General features: G+C 41.6%; 1 protein-coding gene and 2 long non-coding RNA genes across 18 annotated transcripts in view; 1 reads left to right on the top strand and 2 right to left on the bottom strand.

Annotated features, from left to right (window-relative positions):
* LOC135294584 (uncharacterized) overlaps positions 1-19,545 on the bottom strand; it is a 255,789-nt gene that overhangs the window by 10,090 nt on the left and 226,154 nt on the right. Inside the window, exon 5 of one of the 15 annotated variants that reach the window (XM_064410060.1) lies at positions 950-1,056. The exons of the other annotated variants lie outside the window; for them this stretch is intronic. Within the exon in view, the coding sequence (XP_064266130.1) occupies positions 1,044-1,056 (13 nt within the window). The 3' untranslated portion in view covers positions 950-1,043. The remainder of the gene's footprint in view (positions 1-949; positions 1,057-19,545) is intronic. 15 annotated transcript variants of the gene reach the window in all.
* On the top strand, positions 693-6,341 carry LOC135294589 (uncharacterized). 2 transcript variants are annotated; one of them, XR_010356674.1, is made up of 4 exons: positions 693-931; positions 1,042-1,202; positions 4,310-4,419; positions 6,089-6,341. It is a non-coding gene; the product is annotated as an uncharacterized LOC135294589 (long non-coding RNA). The 2 variants fall into 2 exon arrangements; XR_010356673.1 differs by lacking the exon at positions 693-931 and having other exon boundaries at positions 971-1,202.
* Positions 11,487-16,404, bottom strand: LOC135294590 (uncharacterized). The gene is made up of 3 exons (XR_010356675.1): positions 16,272-16,404; positions 15,512-15,563; positions 11,487-11,723 (listed from the first exon to the last, which is right to left on the bottom strand). It is a non-coding gene; the product is annotated as an uncharacterized LOC135294590 (long non-coding RNA).

Genomic DNA, 19,545 nt, shown 5'->3' with positions numbered 1-19,545 from the left:
TCATTACATTCAGGATTCATTAATGCCTGGGGTTTATATTGGTCTGTATTTAAATCTTAACTGTGATTTCTTCCGAAACATGGTCAAAGTAAATGAGATTATACCCTCTGCCAAAAAGACGTGACATAAAAATTGAATGTTAGTTGGCTTAATTAATCTGAATAGCAAGGTTTTCCTTTCCTAATTACGTTGTCCAACTCTGTTTTTTCAAGCTACTGTTTAGATAAACCAATTTGTATGTATATGTGTGCAGTGTCAAGAACTATAAAAAGAATTTAAATTCTTTCATTAAATTCCAGAAATTTGCTTTTGCTGTTTTATTCTAGGAAGTCTTGTAAAACAGCAATCTTGAAGTGAAGAAAAGGAAAGAAATTGTCTTCAAATGAATGCAGTTTTAATGAGAAATTATTTTTGAGCATAAATATTTTAAAAATCTGCAAGTGTTTTTAGTGTAAATGTGATACACCAGCAAATGAAAGAACACCAATTTTTCATTATCTGACACAACTGTAATTTATGCAACAGCATCCTCAGTTAATCACGTAGGAAATGATCAGAAAGGAAGAGATTAAACTTTTAATTGGTTGTTTACTGTTTCAGTTCCAGGCAGCATTGATATATCTGCCTAACACTGATGGCTTACGAATAATAGTGGGTGTACTGACTGTAAATAAGCTGCAAACTACAAGCCTATGAACAAGTCATGATTCTGATGTAATAAATCAGAAGTCAGATGCTCTTGTGGTTTGTGACATCACGGGCACTCAAAGTGCTATTTATTAAGCTCCATCATGCACGGTCCAAGATTATTGCCAGTTCAGAAATTAAAATGTTTAGGATTCTTTTCTTATAGCCTTTCTTAGATAGGGTGACCTATTTGCAGCAAATTTAAACCGATACAAAGGCAGGACTGCTTGGGGCCACAGGCCAGGTGAGGTCAGGCACTTACATTCAAGGGAACCTAGTGATGTTGAGTACACAGGAGTCGTGCTGCTAAGCTGACTATCACTGTTGCTCTTTCATAACCAGTTTTTCTTCCAGCTTCACTTAGATGACCTAAAACACCCAATACAGAAATATTTGAAGAGCGCAATGAGAAAAACACAGAAGGTGGATGAGGATAAGATGATGAGAAAGTAACAGAAAATGATCTGAAGAGACAAAAGGATGGAAGAGTCATCCCTACTATGATCTGTGATCAGGTAGTGCAGTTTTTAGACATCATTACCCATAACACTGCTTGTGCTGGCTCTTCAGGGGGAAGATAGTAACAATCAAATTCTTTGATGGGGTAGAGAGTTAAATGGTTTTGCCTACATCTGCTTTGGTCACCCAAAGCAGGTGAAACATCTTTCTAATTCAGGGAAAGGCTACATCCGTGTTCCTATGTGTTAGATACAACTGTATGATGGCAAAGCATTATCTGCTTCTACTGGCAGCTTTATTCATATCAGGATTAAAATATTTCCAGGATCAGTCCCCTCCACAGAGGTTAGGGCAGTGGTGGTGGATCAGCAGAGAAGGGCAGGCAGCTGCTGGCACAAAAAGCTCTGCTGAGTAGCCATGGAAGATTGTTTTGTGTGTGCAAGGCTTCCGAGAACAAGAAATCACAAACATTTATAATCTGATCAAAAAGAGATACTGCAAAATCCTCAGGCACAATCACTGATTGATAAAACAAACAGCAGGAAAATAGATTTAAGATAGAAAGGAAGAGAGACTAATAGTGAGCCTCAGAGGCTTATAACTATTTAATTCAATCAGAAAAAGGTAACAGATGTTTAGTTAAAAGCAGCATTCCTGTTTAATTACTGCAATTATGCTGAAATATTTTGTTTCCACCAAATTGACTGCAAATTTCCTCTGTGCTCAAGACATTTATATGATTAAGCAGCACACAAGGTTAACAGGTCTGCTCCTCCCCACAGCTGCTCCTTTGCATCTGCGATGCCAGCCCCTCTGAGGTTTTGGTGCCAGCCCCTCTGAGATTTTAGGTCCTCTGGACAGACTCTCACAATGGCTAACACATTGTTGTGGCTGGGAAATGGTTAAGAAGTCCCATTTAAAAACGCTTTAGAGAAAGGATGTGGCCTTCCTGATACTGTGCTGCATGAAGGTTTACCACAGAGTTTGTTAGCAGCACTGCTATAACCAGGGTGATCTGCACTTACCAGCAAGGTAATCTTTGGTTACCTCCCTCCCTCCCTCCCTCCCCCTCTGCAACTGGAGGAAAATGGACCTCCCCAGGCACAGATGTCTCCTTTGTTATCCTTCTGGACTGGAAGACCAACCTATGCATATTTTGTTTGCCTGTGATTTTTTGCAAGAAGTGAGCCTGCCAGCTGACACCATTGTTGTTGCTCTTCAGAAGAGGAAGCCCATTTCTGATGAAGGCATCAGTACTATTGCCAGCCAAAATTACAGGCAAAAGGACTAACTGCAGGTGCCAAAGAACTAAAACCCAGAATGCTTAAGTAAATCCTGTATGAAATGTGCATGATACGATTTCCCTGTTCTTCCAGGATCAAGTGACTGATTGTTGAGGTAAAACCCATCTACTAAAGGAACTTGTAAAGGATTTCCTGAAGGAAGCTTGTGAAATTTCCAAGTCTCTTTTATGTTCTCCAAGCAAAATTGTAAAGCAGCCAAATAGTCTTGAACTAGAAATGTCTCCTCTCTTTCCCTGCTGCACAAAGGTGGAGGTGGTGCTCTCTTGACTTGAGTGATTGCTGCAGCTTTACCCTTCAAATGACCCCTGTATTTCAATGGAAATAACGCTGGTATAGAGCAGGAAGGAGCTAGGAGTGACTTGTCACTGCTGTGATAAAGAATTGCTTCTGTGGGGAAGCTTTATCAGAGAGGTTTGGCCTGCTATTGGGCATGAACGCAGTCCGTCCTACTTTCTGGCAAATGCATCCAGTCAAGCAAATGAATCCCAGTACCCAGCAGTAGTTAATTCAGACTTGGCATTTCCTAAACACATTAATGGCAGTAGAACAGACTCTGCTATCTCAAGGGCTCAAAAGCAAATGCCTGGGACCTGCAAGGCTGGCAGGTCAGGAGCCTGGGTAACAGGCTGCAATCGAGCACCGATGGCTGGAGATAGCAACCAGAAGAGGCTCCCAGCTGGCAGGGCTTCAGCTTCCTGTGTGACACAAGGCAGTGGCACCGGGCCAGGGACCAGCACACAAAGTACGCTCAGTACAGCAAACAGATGCTGGGGACTGTGTGGCCTAGCAAGGGCTGGGCTTTTCTCTGGGTTTTTAGACACAGCCTCCTACTGCTGGGTTAGCAGTGCTGTTCAGGGTCTTTGGTTGTTGGGGCATGACTATGGGGTATAAGACTATTTAGAGATTTTCTCTGGGTCCAAGGTGGGTACACAGAGAAGTGAAACTGTGCTGTTGGCTAGCTGATATTACTAATCTCATCCTCCACACCACTCCTCCAGACATTTAGAACCCTGACAGCAAGTGTCAACCCTGTAGAGACATCTGTCCCTCACACCACCCACTAAAGTTTGTATTTCAGCACTGGAACTGAGTGCAGTGCTACAGAACACAGTGGAGCCACTGCTCTTGCCCAGCCTTTTGTGCTCTTCTTCTCTGTTATACATTACACATTACAGAGTTCCAGGCCTGAACATGAGACTGGAGACACCTTCAACTTGAAGTAGCTTTCTCATTCTTCTGAGGTCTAAAATGCCACACTCAGAAATTTCTGAGACAGGAAGAGTTAGCCTTTCAAATAAGCAACCTGATATTCGAAGCAGTTGTCTCTGTCAGATTCCAAATCTTTAGAACAGGGTTATGCAGGGACACAAGTGAAGAGAAAACACTTGGATTAATGAAAGAAGTGAGTAACAGTACATTTAATTAATTAATAACCACACGGACACCCTTTGGAGCCACTGCCAGCCAGCTGGAAAGTTTCTCTCTTGCGTAACGAAGTCAAACTCTAAGAGCCTTATTGCTCAATGGAGATTTTTTTTTTTTTTAAGCCTTAGGTTTGCATTTAATCTGGAATTACTGACCTTTCCAAAACATTGACCCTTTTGTATGCACTTATGGTTTATTCCTTCTGGTGAAAGGACAGGAGAAAAAGTTCAATGACATTCAACTGATAAACAAGGTGTAGCTGTCTCAGAAGTATTTCTGTATGACTTCTCCCGAACAAACAATGTGTGCCAGAACATATTTTGAAATGTGGACTCTGATTTGATAGCTCCCAAAGATGTACCTGCTCCTCATGTCTGTGAACATATGGTGGAAAATGTTCAATTTTTTTTATTTTACTTTTCTCATGATAACAGGTTTTCCAAGGACTGCATAGGCAGGTAGCTTGAGACAGAAAAACTGGCAACCTGAAGAGACAACATGGCTACAAAAAGGAGAGCAAACAGTACTGAAGAGACCAGGCAAGGTAACACTGAACAGTACCTATAACCTAGTACAGGAGTGGCTTATCTTAAACCAGAAAAAGGCACTCCTTTTCTGGAATGACTACACCTGCTGGTAGAGCCAGATATGTCAAGGAAAGACACCCCAAAATGAAACATGAAGAATGGTAATTTCAGTCTAGTAAGCAAATCAGCTCTTTTAAGGCTGTCATTCCTGTGGCATGTGGATGCACCTTGCCCTACAGTACAAATTTGCTGCCCTTAAGTTATTTGACTATGCTTTTAAGATCTAAACCTCCCCTCTTGAAACTTCTCCATACACAGTCATTCTCCAAGTTTCACTAAGTATTCTGAATCAGACAGATAATTAAGTACAAAGAAAACCCCATTGGTAACAAGTACATATTTGTAGATGTTTTAAAGCTATGATCACTGCTTAGATTATAATCAATGCATCTAATAAAAATAAATCCAACAGCCAAGCACCAAATTCCACAGTGACATCAGCGCCGTAAGTTATGCAATGCAATTATTGATTTTATACACTGAGAGACTATGGAAGGAGCAGAGAACAGCAAGGAAAGCAAATAACAGAGAATTTCAACTGTATGGAAAACAGTGGATTTCCTTCTTATTTTGCAGTTTGTAACAGCCTTGTGTTAGCTGTTTTCTCTATTTTTTAAAATTTCCATTTCCTGTCAACATACACAAGCATTACTGAGTGATCATATGCATAAGGCTCCAATAACCTTATGCATAACCATCTATAACCATCTATAGCTCTGCACCAAAGACCCCCAGTGAGATGAGCTAACCACCTTTCAGATCCAGGCTATGCAGCTTGCATGGAAACGGGAAGTGTCCATTTCACTAAGCCAGGAGCTCTGGACTTGATGTTGTTCTGCATTACCATTAATTATTTTCAGTGGTCCAAACTCTGCTACTCTGAAGCAAGAAAGAGATGGAAAACTGCCCTAGAAACAGGATATAGATGTTGCAGTATTGCAGTAAAATGCTGTTCATCCAAGAAACTTGAGAACAAGCAGAGGCCCCATGATTCAAATAGGCGTTTGCATTTATTCATTTCTGGGTCACACTGAACAAAGATGATAGACAGAAAGGCGGTGACAAACATCTAGACCCTAGGATGGATCTGACCTCTGGAACAGTTTATTCTGTGGGTTTCCCATCAGGTTGTGTGCTTCTCTGTCCTGTGTAGTGGAGCCTGGGACAGAGATACTTGTAGCAGTGCTGAGCCAAGGCTCCTGTTTGTAGCTGGATTGAGACTCATCAATTCACCCTAGCCTGGCTAAACAGTCATGGCAGCATGACAGAGCCTGCTTTTTTAACCACTGTGGACTTTAGATAGGACTTTTAGATACTTCAAGCTTAATCTTCTTGGAGAATATATATTTATTAGGTTATGTAACACAAAGATAAGTAATTTCTACAGAACCTGGGGAACTTTTTTCTGTCATAAATGAGTGATATATACCTGTTATCTCAACTAACTGATGTTATTCCAAGTGAAAGAGATCATGTTGAAAACTGGAATCTAAAGGGAGAAAGGACCTTAGAGATCCAGATCCAGTTTCACTGTCCCTTGCATACATCAGAGGAACTGCACCAAAGATAAGGGAGTGCACTTCATTGCAGTGATCAAATCTGCACTGTTTCTCTTTATCTCAACAGGTCCTGATTGAACTGCTCTCCTTCCCGACACTTAGATTGGAGCACACAAATAATCCAGCTGAATCATACTATTCCCAGGACAAATACAGTTTGCTGGACTGGGGCCACAGTTCTTATCATCTTCCGGAGTTAAGCTCACAGTGTTTCAATTTTTACATGTGTACTTGAGTGCTCAAGATAGGATCATCACTCATGATCTATCACTGTTTAGGAACCTCTACATTTGACATGGAAACCTCCTTTTTAAACAAAAACAAAAAATAAAGGCAAAACCATAAACGGTGAGATTATAGAAAATGATCAATCAGTAAATTATTTGGGATGAAAAAAAGAAACCTGATGAAACTTTCACAAAGCAAACATACTAGATTTTCATCAATCCAGTACCAAATCATATGTGGTTTTATTAACTAAGAGAACTTACACTTGAGTAAGTATAATGTTTCAACTCAAACCCAACAGGTGCTGTTTAAAAATATTCAGCAATCTTATATGTAATACTTATACCATAGGTCATTCATAATTTAATTTAAAGTTCATGTATTTTACCAATGTGCTATTCAGCTTTCTCCTCTGATTTTGGACAAGGTATATAGACATCTTAATTTCACAAACCTCTCTCCTCTTCTACCTTTGAAATTGTGAACCACTTTAGCTACCTCAGGATATTTCCATCAATAAAATTTTGTTAGAAGTTTTGTTATTTACACCCTTTGAGTGTAGTCACTGAGATACAGGCTGGATCTCACTGCCAGCTCTGAAGCTGTTTATACACAGGATAAGCCAGTTTGTCCTGCCACAAAGCTAAGGAAGCAGAGTAGGGATCCTTTACCCTTCTTCAGCCTACTCAACCCAGTACACTCTTTGCAGATACTCCTAAATAGAGCTAGAGGGTCAAATTACACCTATAAATCTTTAAAGGTTCTTGGGGCATTTGTTTTCGCCAAACTGTCTGTTTCCCTTTCCAGGTCTGGTTGTTTGGAACACAATGGAGATTTCTGTTTATTTATATAATGAGATTACATCTCGTAGCCTTGCTCTGCTAGAACTGCAGACTTAATACAAATTACAGAAATATGGGGCTGGAAGGACCTCAGAGGCCCCTTCTGTATGAAAAAGTAGACATTCCACCACCATCATTGACTAACAAAGCTTTGTTCTTGAGGGACTTCACAGCCTTCAAGGCTGCTTCACTGCTTCTTTCTTCCTATTTTCAGAATAAATCTCCTTCTGATACTTAACCAATATCTTTGTTTATGGAAACAAAGCTGGCCATTATTTGTGGCACACCCCTCCTGTCACAGAAGCAGAGAACAATTAATCCCTGTCCTTTTTATAGCTCTGCTAGAAGATGGTTTCCCATGTTCCTCCTCAAATTTCTTTTTTCTAAATCCAGTAAATGCAATTCCTTCAATAATTCTTCTTTACCAGGTTTTCTAGAGCTTTGACAGTTTTCACTGCTCATTTCTAAACTCACCTCTGTCTGTGTCTGTGACTGAGACATGCTTTAAATAGAACAATGGTTTTTTCTCTGATGTCTGCAGACAGCTTCTTAAATATATAAGATACGTCAGATGATGCCACAAACTGTATCAGTATCAGGTTTTCTCCAGCAAGGAGAACAAATACAAATTCAGTAACTTTCTTGTTACAAATGTTTTGGTATTATTGTAGGAGTGTCCTGTGAGCAATATCCCATCACCCTGCAATCTTTCTTAAAAGACAATTGTTGCAATAAATCCAGAAGACAGATGAATGCTGAGTTGTTTAATCAAAAGGACGAAAAATTTCCCAAGGAAAACTGTCATTGCATAACTGTGCCACCACTTCCCTTTCTTCTGGGCCAATGAATCTCACAGCCAGGAGCTTATGCTGATTTTAACAGCTAGGGGATGAAACAGGAAGATGTTGTCTCACCTGTGGGGAAGGACAGGGCTGAACGGGATCCCTTTAGCTCATTTTTCTCAGCAGAAACCCTTGGATACAGCCCAAACTCTGGTCTACTGAAATGCTCCTTTAGTTCTCACTGTCTTTTAATTCATATGTGAGGTGGACTTCCTGTATTTTAACAACTTTTAGAATGTTTGAATATTTCATATGAGTTAGCTCTCCCTAACATAACATGCAATATTATTTTATTTTTTAGAAGAGGGAAATACTGTCTCTATCACTTACTTTTCCAAAACATAACCCTCCACGGGTACATACCCAGTACTCTGGTATGTCCAGCACACCGTCATTGAAATCATCAGACTGAAAATGTCACAACTATGCACATCACATTATTTTTGTTACCCTAATTCTTGATTCACTCATTCCCTCAGTCTACCTCTTTTCTTCAGTGGTTTTGTCTTGTCTTTGGCACCTTGTGGGCATTTTGTGGGAACGCATGTCCTTCCTTTACTGGATCTGTAAACTGTCACTTAATAGTAAGATTGTGGGCTTTAAATTTAGGGTTTTTTAAGTAGCATAATAATCTATCAGATAACAAAGCTCCTAAGAGTGTAGATGTCAAGGAGAGTAAACATTTGAGAGTAACAGGAAAAATTCAGACTGCAAAAGAGCAGAGCAGAGCACTTGGTATAGCTCATCATTTGCCCTCTAGTGAGAAGCCCAGTGAAGAGAAGCAGCTCAGGGAATGGCCTGCATGCTGGCACAAAGATCTCCATGAAATCACTTGTTAAGCTGGAAGGGGAAGAGGTGAGGTTATGTTCAGGATGCAGGCTCCTTAGCAGAAATGGCTTTGGTCTTGTCATTGAACCGCTTTGCTCTTCTCTGATTTATTGAACAATGTGATTCTGTTTCTCTCCATGAATGTGACTCCTTATGGGTTACTGCAGTTTTGTTTATTTATATAAAACTTAGGGACTGGCCCTTTTCCCCCCTATCTTCATAGCAGATGAGCTTGTCTGATCTGTCATAGTGGTGCTGTGCTTCTCCAGAAGAGCAGAGATAGCTGGGTCATGTCTGGATCATTATCATAAAATACACTCAGGAGGAAAGATAAAGGAAGTCAGGCTGTTGTAAACAGTGCCATACAATGTAGGACAGCTATTTAGGTACTGACTTCTCCCCTCACAGGGGTTCAAGCTGTCATCAGCCTGTTCTCTAGCTTGCCAATACAAAATCACCAGGTGGTGCAGAACTTGCAGGCAGGCCTGAGTTTAACAAGTTTTGTGCTTACAAACAGCATCCCAATGAGATTCAGGGAGTCGAGTGAGCTGTTTAACAACAGAGATGACAAGTCATTCCACAGTCAGTAGCCTGGCACACTTTTTTGCAGCAAGCGAGCTTTATAGGCCTCCTGTTCATCACTGTCACAGAGGCTGGAATAGAGTGTCAAAAATGCATAATGGAAATGTGGTGGTCTAGGGAAATTTTCAGGCCACTTTGTCCAATGTGTTTACCCACTTGACTGTTTTGCTTCCTCTCAGCCTTTCTTTCTTACTGTTTCCTGTGATTCTCCCTATTCTGCCTGCAGACACACAGCTCTAGCTGTTGCTTGATCTCATTTCTGTGACATTTCAGGCACTCTTCCTGCTGACTTGTTCCATCTGGTTATTACCCTTTGAGTGAGGAGTAGCTCTTGCTGGCATCTCTGCTGAGTGTCTTAGTCTGTGTGCAGTGTGTCTCAGCTCCTCCTTTCTGAACAAGCAATCTTGAGCAGGTTTATAAATAGGAGCTTTCAAGTTAATGAGAGAGGGTGCGGGGGTGAGGAAGAGAGAAACTGCACTGAAGTCACTTCGGAGGTAGCGCCTAATGCTCCTCAGCATGACAGCTTTGCAGGCACAGCCGAAGAGGGACATTTGGAGAAGGGATGGTTAAGCACTGAAAGGAGGAAAGGGGTTTAAGTTTTGCCCTGCCAGGGGCAGGTTTTATTCCAGCTTGGGAAAAGTCACACCTCTTCTCAGTTATCCATAGGCTGAATCCTCTTCCTGCCTCCCTCTCAGCAAATGTACTGTAGTGGCTGTGGGGCAAGAATGGTCTATTCCTGTGCATTTACTTGCAGATCAGTTAAACAAGGATTGTCCCTTGCTGGGATCTCAGTATCATCAGCATAACATAGGCTTCTGTTTAGAGGCAGTGCCCCAGCTTATTCACATGGCATCCTCTGGCTGGGGCACAGGATGCACCTTGCACTTGATGACTTTTCTCCCCCTGTTCCTTTTTATTATTCCCTCTTAGGGCTGGTAAATAAAACAACACAAGTCTGCTGGGACTAAAATCCTTGTACTGACTTCCAGCCCACTTTCCACAGGGATAAATTATTTTCCTTATCTGTACTATGAAGACAAAACAGAGCCAGGGTGATCTAATTCATACAACTGGCATGTGGGTCAGCATCTTCATGTTTGGACAACGTTCTGCTTGGGCTACATGGTTTGTAAATGCCAAGTGCCGCTTTATTTGGACTCCAAACTAAAAAGCAGGGACCGACCTACACCAGAAGGACAGCAGAGCAATGACTGTGAGGCAGCTCTCTAATGCCATGTGAGTATGTGTAACAAAAAAGAGGGGGGGGCTGGACACACTAGAGGCAGTGTCAGACCTGAACACCACATCTTGCTCCTGAGAAGCTTTGCAGGAGTTACAAGGTTATTAAACAAGCACGCTCCACTTGCAAGTCCTTGGACTCAATGTGACATCTGCAGTGCTTAACAGATACATGGAGGTGATACAAGGTCAGATGTAGACTAAAAACTGCATTCAAGTACAGTGGGTCATGGATGATTGTCTGTTACTGTGCCTGATTGCCTCCAAACATGATGGTTCTGCTGTAAATCACAGGAAGTTCTATCTGTCTGCAGTGGAAATAATCCAGATTCATTTTGGTGCAGGAGAGCCAGAATGCAGATATGCTTGAAAGATTCTCTGTACGTACAAAAGAAGTGATGGTCTTTCATGCATCATTAGTGTACCTCACACAGACTAAATCTCAAGCACGCTGTTCTCTTCAGCCACCAAATTAGGACTGATTCCTTGATAATATAATAGAAGAAAATCTTCTCCCCCTTGTACTTTCTTCTTCAGAAACTCCTTTCTTCAGAAACTCCTTTCTGAAGAGGCTCAGAAATTTTCATTTCCAATCATGGAAATGTTTTAAGATCCTCAAATACTGCTTCTCCTTTTGAGAGAAATCCTTGTTTAGTCCACAGTTAAAACCGATCACTAAAAACAAACTCTCTGCTTTCCAAACATCCAGCTGCAAGAACTGGCTGTTCAGGAAAGAAGCAAGAACCACTTAAAATATTCTGGCAATGTGAGATATGAAGCATTAGTGGCAGGTTTTCAGGACCCTGTTCAGCATTTTGATGCATATCCAATCAGCGAGAGAGCAGCCCTCATTTCCCTATCCTATCTTAGAAAGTCAATATCCAGCTTGTTCCTATGTTTCTATCCATCAGTGCTAAAAGCTGGAAGGGACCATAAGGATCATCTGGCCTAACCTTTTTTGCCAAAAACACAGTCTGGACAAGACAGACAACCACAAATGGACAAATCTTAAAAGTATCCAGTATTGGGGAATCCACCACTTCCCTCAGGAGACTATCCCAATGGCTGATTGGCTTCATTGTGAAAAATTTTCCTCTTGTGTCTACTTGGAAGCTCCCCAGAAGTAACATGGACCCATTACCTATAGGAATATAAAGAGGTAAAAGACTTTAGAAAGTGCAAAAAGGCCTCAGAGAGTAGACACAAAGCTAAGAAAAGCTGGGAAATTTCTAAACCTTGAGAGAAAGCAGAATTAACTCTCCTTATTTTAATAATGTGTTAAAAAGCATTTTTAACTCTTATGAACTCCCACCAACTGATTGTCGCAATGTGGTGAGTCTGATTTTAACTAATTCACAATTTACGTTATGGGAATTCCAGTGGAAGTTGGACCTCGACCTTGGAAAGATCAAGATTTGTCAAAACTTGATGCAGATACTAAACCTGACTTTACACGGCATTGATAATGCTTTAACTTAAAGTGATAGAGCTTAAAGCAAACAAAAAAGGGTGCCTTCATATAGAAAGTTTATAACATTTTTTCCTAGGGTAAGAAATATATACGATAGTGAAGCTATGTAACGTAAAGTAGTAAATAATTGACAAGTCAAAGATGGTTTATTTAAGGTTGAAAGAGAGAGGGGGAATTGTAGGAATATAAAGAGGTAAAAGACTTTAGAAAGTGCAAAAATCCTCAGAAAGTAGACACAAAGCTAAGAAAGGCTGGGAAATTTCGAAACCTTCTCATGGGAAGCTAGGAAGTTAAAAACCAAGTGAATACATTTATATTTATATAAGGAACAAGAAAGAACAAGACTTATTGATAGTTCAGGATGTGAGAAGTTCTAGATATATGCTTTGCAAAGATAGAAGAAGTTTCAATTTTAAATAATGAATTATTGTGTATTGTTTGAGGTTTATAGAGGTCCTTTTGTTAATGTTAAACCCATGTGGGTCCCTTTCTTATTGGTCAGAGTATAATGACTTTACACCTTTTATGCTATTGGTTCAAAGAATATGGAGAAAAAGACTCTGCATAAGCTGCCATCTTGTCTCTGATCTGAATTTGCATGGATGTTGTTATTTTCCTGTGTCTCTTGCTTTTTGCTTGTATGATACAGACAGATAATAAATCCTAAGTCTGCAACCAGTTCAGGGTCCCATCCCGTTTGTGAGATGCAGACTGATCCGGCAGAATTACTCCCTGTCTTTTCCATGTGATTTAGAGAAAAAAGGTAGTCTCCACCTTCTTTGCAGCCACCCTTTAAATACTGGATAAACATGGTGATAAGGTCTACCCTAAGCCTTCTTTTCTCAAGACTGAGAAAAGCCACTTCTCTCAGCCTTTTCTCATAGGACAGGCTTCCCACACCATTGATCATCTTTGTGGCCTTTCTCTGGGCCCTTTCCAGCTTGTCAACATATTTTGTGTATAGCAGGGACCAAAACTGAACACGGTACTTCACAGGTGACCTGACAAGCATTGAATCCAGTGGGAAAATGACTTCTTTATGTCTGCTGGTGATGCCCTTGTTGGTAGAGCCCAGCATCCTATTGTGTTGCTGTGAGTGAACAATGTGCTGCTGTGGTGCATTAAGCCAAGACCTCCAGGTCCTTTTCCACTGAGCTGCTCCCTGGCTGGGTAGATCCCAGACTGAGCTGCACTCCAGGATTATGTTTCCCATACCTTACATCTGTCTTTGTTGAATTTCACAACGTTTTTGTTAGCCCACTCTTCCACCCTATCCAGATCTTCCTGCAGGGTAGCACTGCTTTCCAAAGTATCCATTTTCCATTCATTTTGGTATCACTGGCAAACTTCATGCTTGATCCCATTATCCAGATCACTTACGGAGATATTAAACAGCCCTGGGTCCAGCACTGATCCCTGAGGGACCGCACTTGTGACAGGCTGCCAGCTGAAAAGGAGCTATTTATTACCACACCCTGGCTGCTGCCTGGCTTCCCACCCTACTGCCCAGACCCCTTGTCCAGAGCAGACACATCAGTTCCCCTAGGAGTAGGCAGTAACTAAAGGAGAGAATGCTCCAGGAGAATACTGTATATTAAATCACATTAAAAGTCCCATGTGCAAAAAACTGCTCATTGCAGGCTCCTCTGACCCTTCCAGCTCCCCATAAAGCAGTCAAGCCTTCTTATGCATGCATGAGCCATTCACAACCAACACCCAAACATTTGTATTATGGAAAACACAGGGTGAAGTTGTACTGTCTTTGCAAGAGACAGCAATGACATTCTGTCCAGCAGAATGGGAAAATAGAATTTTCCATTTTCAAACTGTCTAAAAATCAAAAGGTTGCAATGAGAAGGAGGAAAAACTGTCTCAGCCACTTGAGTATTCTACCTGAATGTCAACTGCACATTTGAAAAACTATACTTTATGGAGAACAACAAAGTTCTGTATAAAACCCACACACAAAAATAAAAATGTTGCAGAATAAAATGTCTTTTTTACTCTCCTCCAGGTTACTACCCCAAAAGTCCTTGTGGGATCAGTCCTCTAACTTGGACTTTTTTCCTTCCCTTTACAAATATGCCACTCTGGCACAGTGCTGGTTGTTCACTTGGCACCTTTGACATAGGAATTTTCCCCCCACACCTGACAGCTTTGCCCCATGCACATATAACCTCTACCCCTTTTCACCACAGCCCTTTGCTCTAGCAGGGCAGAAAATAGAATGTGAAGGAGGCTTAGAAGCCAGGGAGCTCTGCAGAGGAAGAACTTTTCTCTTACTGGGATAATGCTGCTATTGGCCCAACATTGTTTGAGTAACAGAGTTAAAAAGGAGTTGATTATAGATACCTATGCTCTGTATAGACTTCTTGAATGGCTTTGATGGGCTGTCTGTGCCTCCTGTGCCTAGTAGCAACATAAAATCCTATTAAGTGCCTTTGTTTTTTCATCACTATATAGCCTCAAAAATTGTCTTGCCTGTAAAGCCAGAACTATTTCAAAATTGATGCACATCAAGACAGAAGTGCCTTAAGAGGGACTGTTTATCCTTATTTTTCCATCAGTTATCTACCATAGTTTCTGAAAACTAATGAAAAATCCAAACTATACTAAATACCACAATTGATGATAACACACAGCTCCTGATATGTGCTCTCAGTAGTCTGCAAATATCTGTCTGTAACTTATTGCTCCTGGTTTTTGGATGCATTTCCTAGGCCACAAGAATCTTCACACCCTTTATTGCTGGGTGCTCAATGGCAGGTAAAGTTGCAGCTAATGGGAACATGGACTTAATGTCTTATTAGAAGTCACACTGATCTCTGAAATAGAGGTGATGAATCTCAAAATATCTAAAGAAATATCCACCACTTGAAGAATAAACATGAAAATCTCATTGGGTACAAGGAATAGGTATTTGCACATAACTTTTTTCAGTGTGTTACACATTAAATTTTGGACTGAATGATCTGAAAGTTTTTTTCAACCTAAACAATTCTATGACTTCAGCACTAGTGCCTGGAAACCAAATCTATGTATTCAGGTTTGAATGCCAGCAAGGAAATTTATACAGGAGCAGCTCTCAGGCCCCAGTCTTGTCAAGGACCAAGTGACAGTGCCAGCCAAGCACTTGTATAGGGGGAGCACAATAGGAAACTGTGTCTTCATGGAATTCTACTTATATTAAGCAACTGCAATTTCTGCTTTCACTGCAGAGCACAAGTGCAAACCACCTTCCCTTGCTATCTTGCAGCATGTACTGTTTGCTGAATCCACCCTAGCCAGAGACTGCACACTGGTATCAGCAGAGGTACCTGTAGAAGGCCATGTGGGATCTGGGTCCTTGCTTATAAAGTTTTATGCTATGGCTCTGCCTGATTTCAGGACTTTTTCTTCAGTTCCCTTCCCCGCTCTTGCCCACAGGCAGCAGTTGTCACCATTACCTTTTCACTAACCTCACCAATTTCTCCATGGAGCTCTGTTAGGCCACACTCATGCAAGCCTCATCTATAACAGAGAGCACAAATGGGATCTTATTACCCACCTGAGAAGCTACCATGTTTATAATGTTTTGGAGTGGAGTTAACAAAGCATGCTAATTTTTCTCTTCCAAGCATCCCTGTTTATATTTTTCATTCTGACAGTGATGAACTTTTTCTTTCATTTAAGCCTTGTTTTATCATAACCATTGGAGTTAATCTTCTTACTGCTATCATGGCAACTTGGTGGCCCCACTCCGATGGCCCCGCTGTCTTGAACCTCATCTGGGAAGCCCAGGCACCAACTTGTTTTCAGGGACAGACTTTGCAGGGCTGTGTGGCAGTTACACCCCATTCAGAAGTGAGTGGGTGTTCAGCTGCTTTTCAGCTGCTCTTCTTCACTGCTGAATATCTGGATGGAAGCTTAAATTGAGGTGAGCTCAAGGTATCATAGAACCATCTAGGTTGGAAAAGACCCTTAAGATCATCAAGTGCAACTGAATGCATCTGCGTCTAAACTGCAGCAGCTTGGGGGCAAAAATGTGACACCTCACACAGAGGTGTAGACCCTTCTCTCTGCTCCCACCCCTTTGTTAGATGTCTTGCCCGAAATCATAGCTGTGTTCTGTGAGGTCTTTCTGTGGCCTATGACTTTGGGCATTTGCTTGCTTACTCTCCCTTTCAACAGGCTCCAACTTCCTCCTTTGTTGTAATTTCTCTCTTCCTTGAGTCATACCTTGTCGTAAACAATAGGAGATAAAGTAGTGCCAAAGGGGACACTGTTTGCATGTAGTGCTGTACAAACACAAAGCTGTGGATAACATGGTTTTCCCTTTTTAAAAATGCTCCCTTGTCTCTGAATGGGAGCTCTTTTCACTATGACGTGGTAGCACAATGAATTCCCTGCACTGAGACGTTGCTCACAGCCTTGAGACAAGGCACAAAGGGAGGACAAATAAATGAACAATACGTTGGAAGAAACAAAGAGCAAAATGAAAGCAAGCAAGCAACAAAGCTGGGGGGGGGGGGGGGGGGCAGAAAGGAGAGGCAGGCTGCAGTGTTTAAAGCTGTGCCACACAAAACAAACACCATGTTAAATGGTGCCGAACTTCTGCAGAACTGAGCTGGCATTTCTGTGGAAATGGGGAGTCCAGTCTTAAGAGGATGTTGACTCCAAGAGCAATGGCAGAGCTGGCAGTTAAAGTTTCACATTGGCCTATTGCATCCCGTTCCATGGGATCCTGCCAGAGTGTCAGGACTTTTCTTGCTCCTGAAACACAGCCATATATGGGGTAACAGCTTAGTAATGCGCAGCAGCAACACACAAGAAAAAAAAGATATTTTCACTGTTGCATGGATCCTCTTTTCTTTTGTTCCCCCAATCCCAAAAGCTCTGCCAAAAATAAATATTCCTCACACCCACCATTAGGTGTACAAGACCGACTGACTCCCTTTAGGGAGCTACGGGGAGTCTTCTGCCCCAGAGCCATATGGGCTTGTGTGGAAAAGAGAAGAAATGGGAAAGATAAAACATGTACTGCAAAGAGCTGGGTGCATGGGCTATTGTATTGAAGGCTGGCAGGAAAAGACATAGAACCACACTAGCAAGCTCAAACCTGTACTCACAATGTCATCCATTTCTGCAATTTTAAATCAGGTATTTCTTCTTGAATAGCAGTTTGTTCCTACGTCCTCCTTTCTGATCTCCTCAGACCAGCCTCCCTTTTCAACACATTCTCCCTTCTCTTCCCTCTTTTCTTCTTATTTTTCCTTCACTTCTTCTAGTCATCAAAGCAGCTCCCTCCTCACTGAGCTCCCATATCAAATTTCCCAAAAACCAGCACCAGTGTCACTGCAGAGGAATTGTTATCTGCTGGATGCTGAATGGTTTTATGCAGCCTTTGAATGACAGCCTTTCCCACAGCCTTTCCCAGAGCTGTCTTTGGAGACTTTAGAGGTGTTTTAATCACAGACAGTTTACCTTGGTGTCATGTACAAAACATTGAATAGAACAACACCTGGATCTCAGTGTTTCTGTAACACAGATCTTGCTGGGAGCCATCTACCCAGTACAACGTACAGTGTGCTACATGCTCAGCTGTGCCACACCTGCTTAACTTGGCTTAAAAAACCTTGGTTTTCTTCACCTTTAATCATGTACTCATGCTCCTGCACCTCACTCTTGCTTGAACTGAACCCAGTGTTTGACCACCTGGCTGTTGAATTAGCTCAGGATGATAAATAACTTTCCCCTCAAACATCTGTCTGACACACAGCATAAATGCTTGTACCAGCATCAATAGGACAACTGAGCTGAGACAGAATGACAAAAAAAACCCATGGTGAAATGGGAGAATTATAAGACTTCAGCTGGTCACTGCATATCACAGCCTTACTGCACTCTTATAGACGAGCAGCCTATGAGACTACAAGCCTCTAAGATGAAAATTGCTCAGTCAACTGCATCCTGAACAGGGTCAAAAGCTCAACCCATAACTTTGAGTCTTCCCTCCACCTTCCTGCAATTAGACAACAGAAATGTGTCTGCCAAATAACAATCCCTCCTCCCTCCTTCTTCTCAAAACATGTGATTCTTTCATGACTAGCCATGACCTGCAATGATTCTTGTTTATTGCTGCCTGCCTGCAAAATCTCGTAAGGTAACAACAGAGATGTCTGTTCTTCATAGACATTTCTTTGTAAGGTAACTCAAAGCCCTTTGTAAACATCCTTTGGTGATGACTCACAGCACCTTCTCTCATTTATGTTTAAGGCTAAAATGGAGGCCACAGTGTGTCAGCATAAAGAACGTGGTGGCAGCAAAGTCTTCAGCAACTGCTGCTTCTACCTCATCCCCACTCCTCCTTTTTGCCACAGCCACTTCCCAGATGGCTGAGCCTCAAAACAATGTTTTATTTAATAAACCTGGTGGTGTAACTTCCAACTGAAAAATAAGCAAACACAACACAGGGGTTGTTGTTGTTCTTATATTGCTTTATAATCTCAACAGTTACCAGAGGGACAATTCTGCTTGGAAAATATTGACTAATAATGAGCACAGTGGTAACATGCAGTGTCAGAGGAACAGGAATGAGCTGTGGAGGAAGGAGAAAGCAAAGGAGAGAGTAATGATGATGATGATGATGACAGGAAGTGAAGTAGCAATACCTAAAGCTTGAATTACCAAAGAAGACTCTGTGTCATCAAGCCACCCTCCCAGGCACAAAGAAACTGAAAACTTGTCCACAGGGAAAAAGTGAGTTATTGGGAGAGAGTAAAATTTTAAGATATGGTGACTCCTTCTTATCTCCTCCCTCAACTCCAGGAATGGTTCTGCCCTGCTTGTGTGAAATCACAACGAGAAAGTAACAAGTACAAATCCAGCTGGTGGTTGTCCCACCTAAGTATATTATCAATCGTTGGCAGCTCATGAAAATTTCTATTCTGGTTCCTAAGAGAAGAGAAAACATGACATTCAAATGCTTGAGCTGGGCCTTGTTTTTAAAGGTAGCATACACACATACACACAGAGGTGACCCACCTCTGCCTTCTTCCCTTCCTTTTTTTTCCTCTTTACCTCTGCTACCACAAGAAAATTGCACTAGCTAGGTTTAAAATAGATCTTACAAAGAAATGTTTAAGTAATTTCCATAGATTAGTTTTAAAACCCTACAAAGGGCTGGGTAATCACCTCTTAATTTTCAGAGAGCTCTTTCAGTTGAAGAAATCTCAGATGTGTCACTAAACCGGTACAATGGAACTGGTGAAAATCGCTGCAAGGATGCTCAGTTTTCTGTGATTAGAGCCTATGTGTATAAAGACTGAGGGAATCATTTTTAGTCCACAAGATATTCCACATTTTCTCCCTGCATGCAAGCACTGGGCACCCTCCATGTGGGAGCTGTTTGGACAGTAGGGTGCATGGGAGCAGGAGGGACACTTCCCTAGTCCCATCCACAACTTGCCATGGGAAATTTCTCCCTGTTGTGATTCCAGAGGAACAGAAACAC

This window comes from Passer domesticus, chromosome 2, assembly GCF_036417665.1.
Source record: "Passer domesticus isolate bPasDom1 chromosome 2, bPasDom1.hap1, whole genome shotgun sequence".
NCBI lineage: Eukaryota > Metazoa > Chordata > Aves > Passeriformes > Passeridae > Passer > Passer domesticus.
Note: the sequence above shows the minus strand (reverse complement) of the source record. Positions and strands in the feature narration are given on the sequence as shown.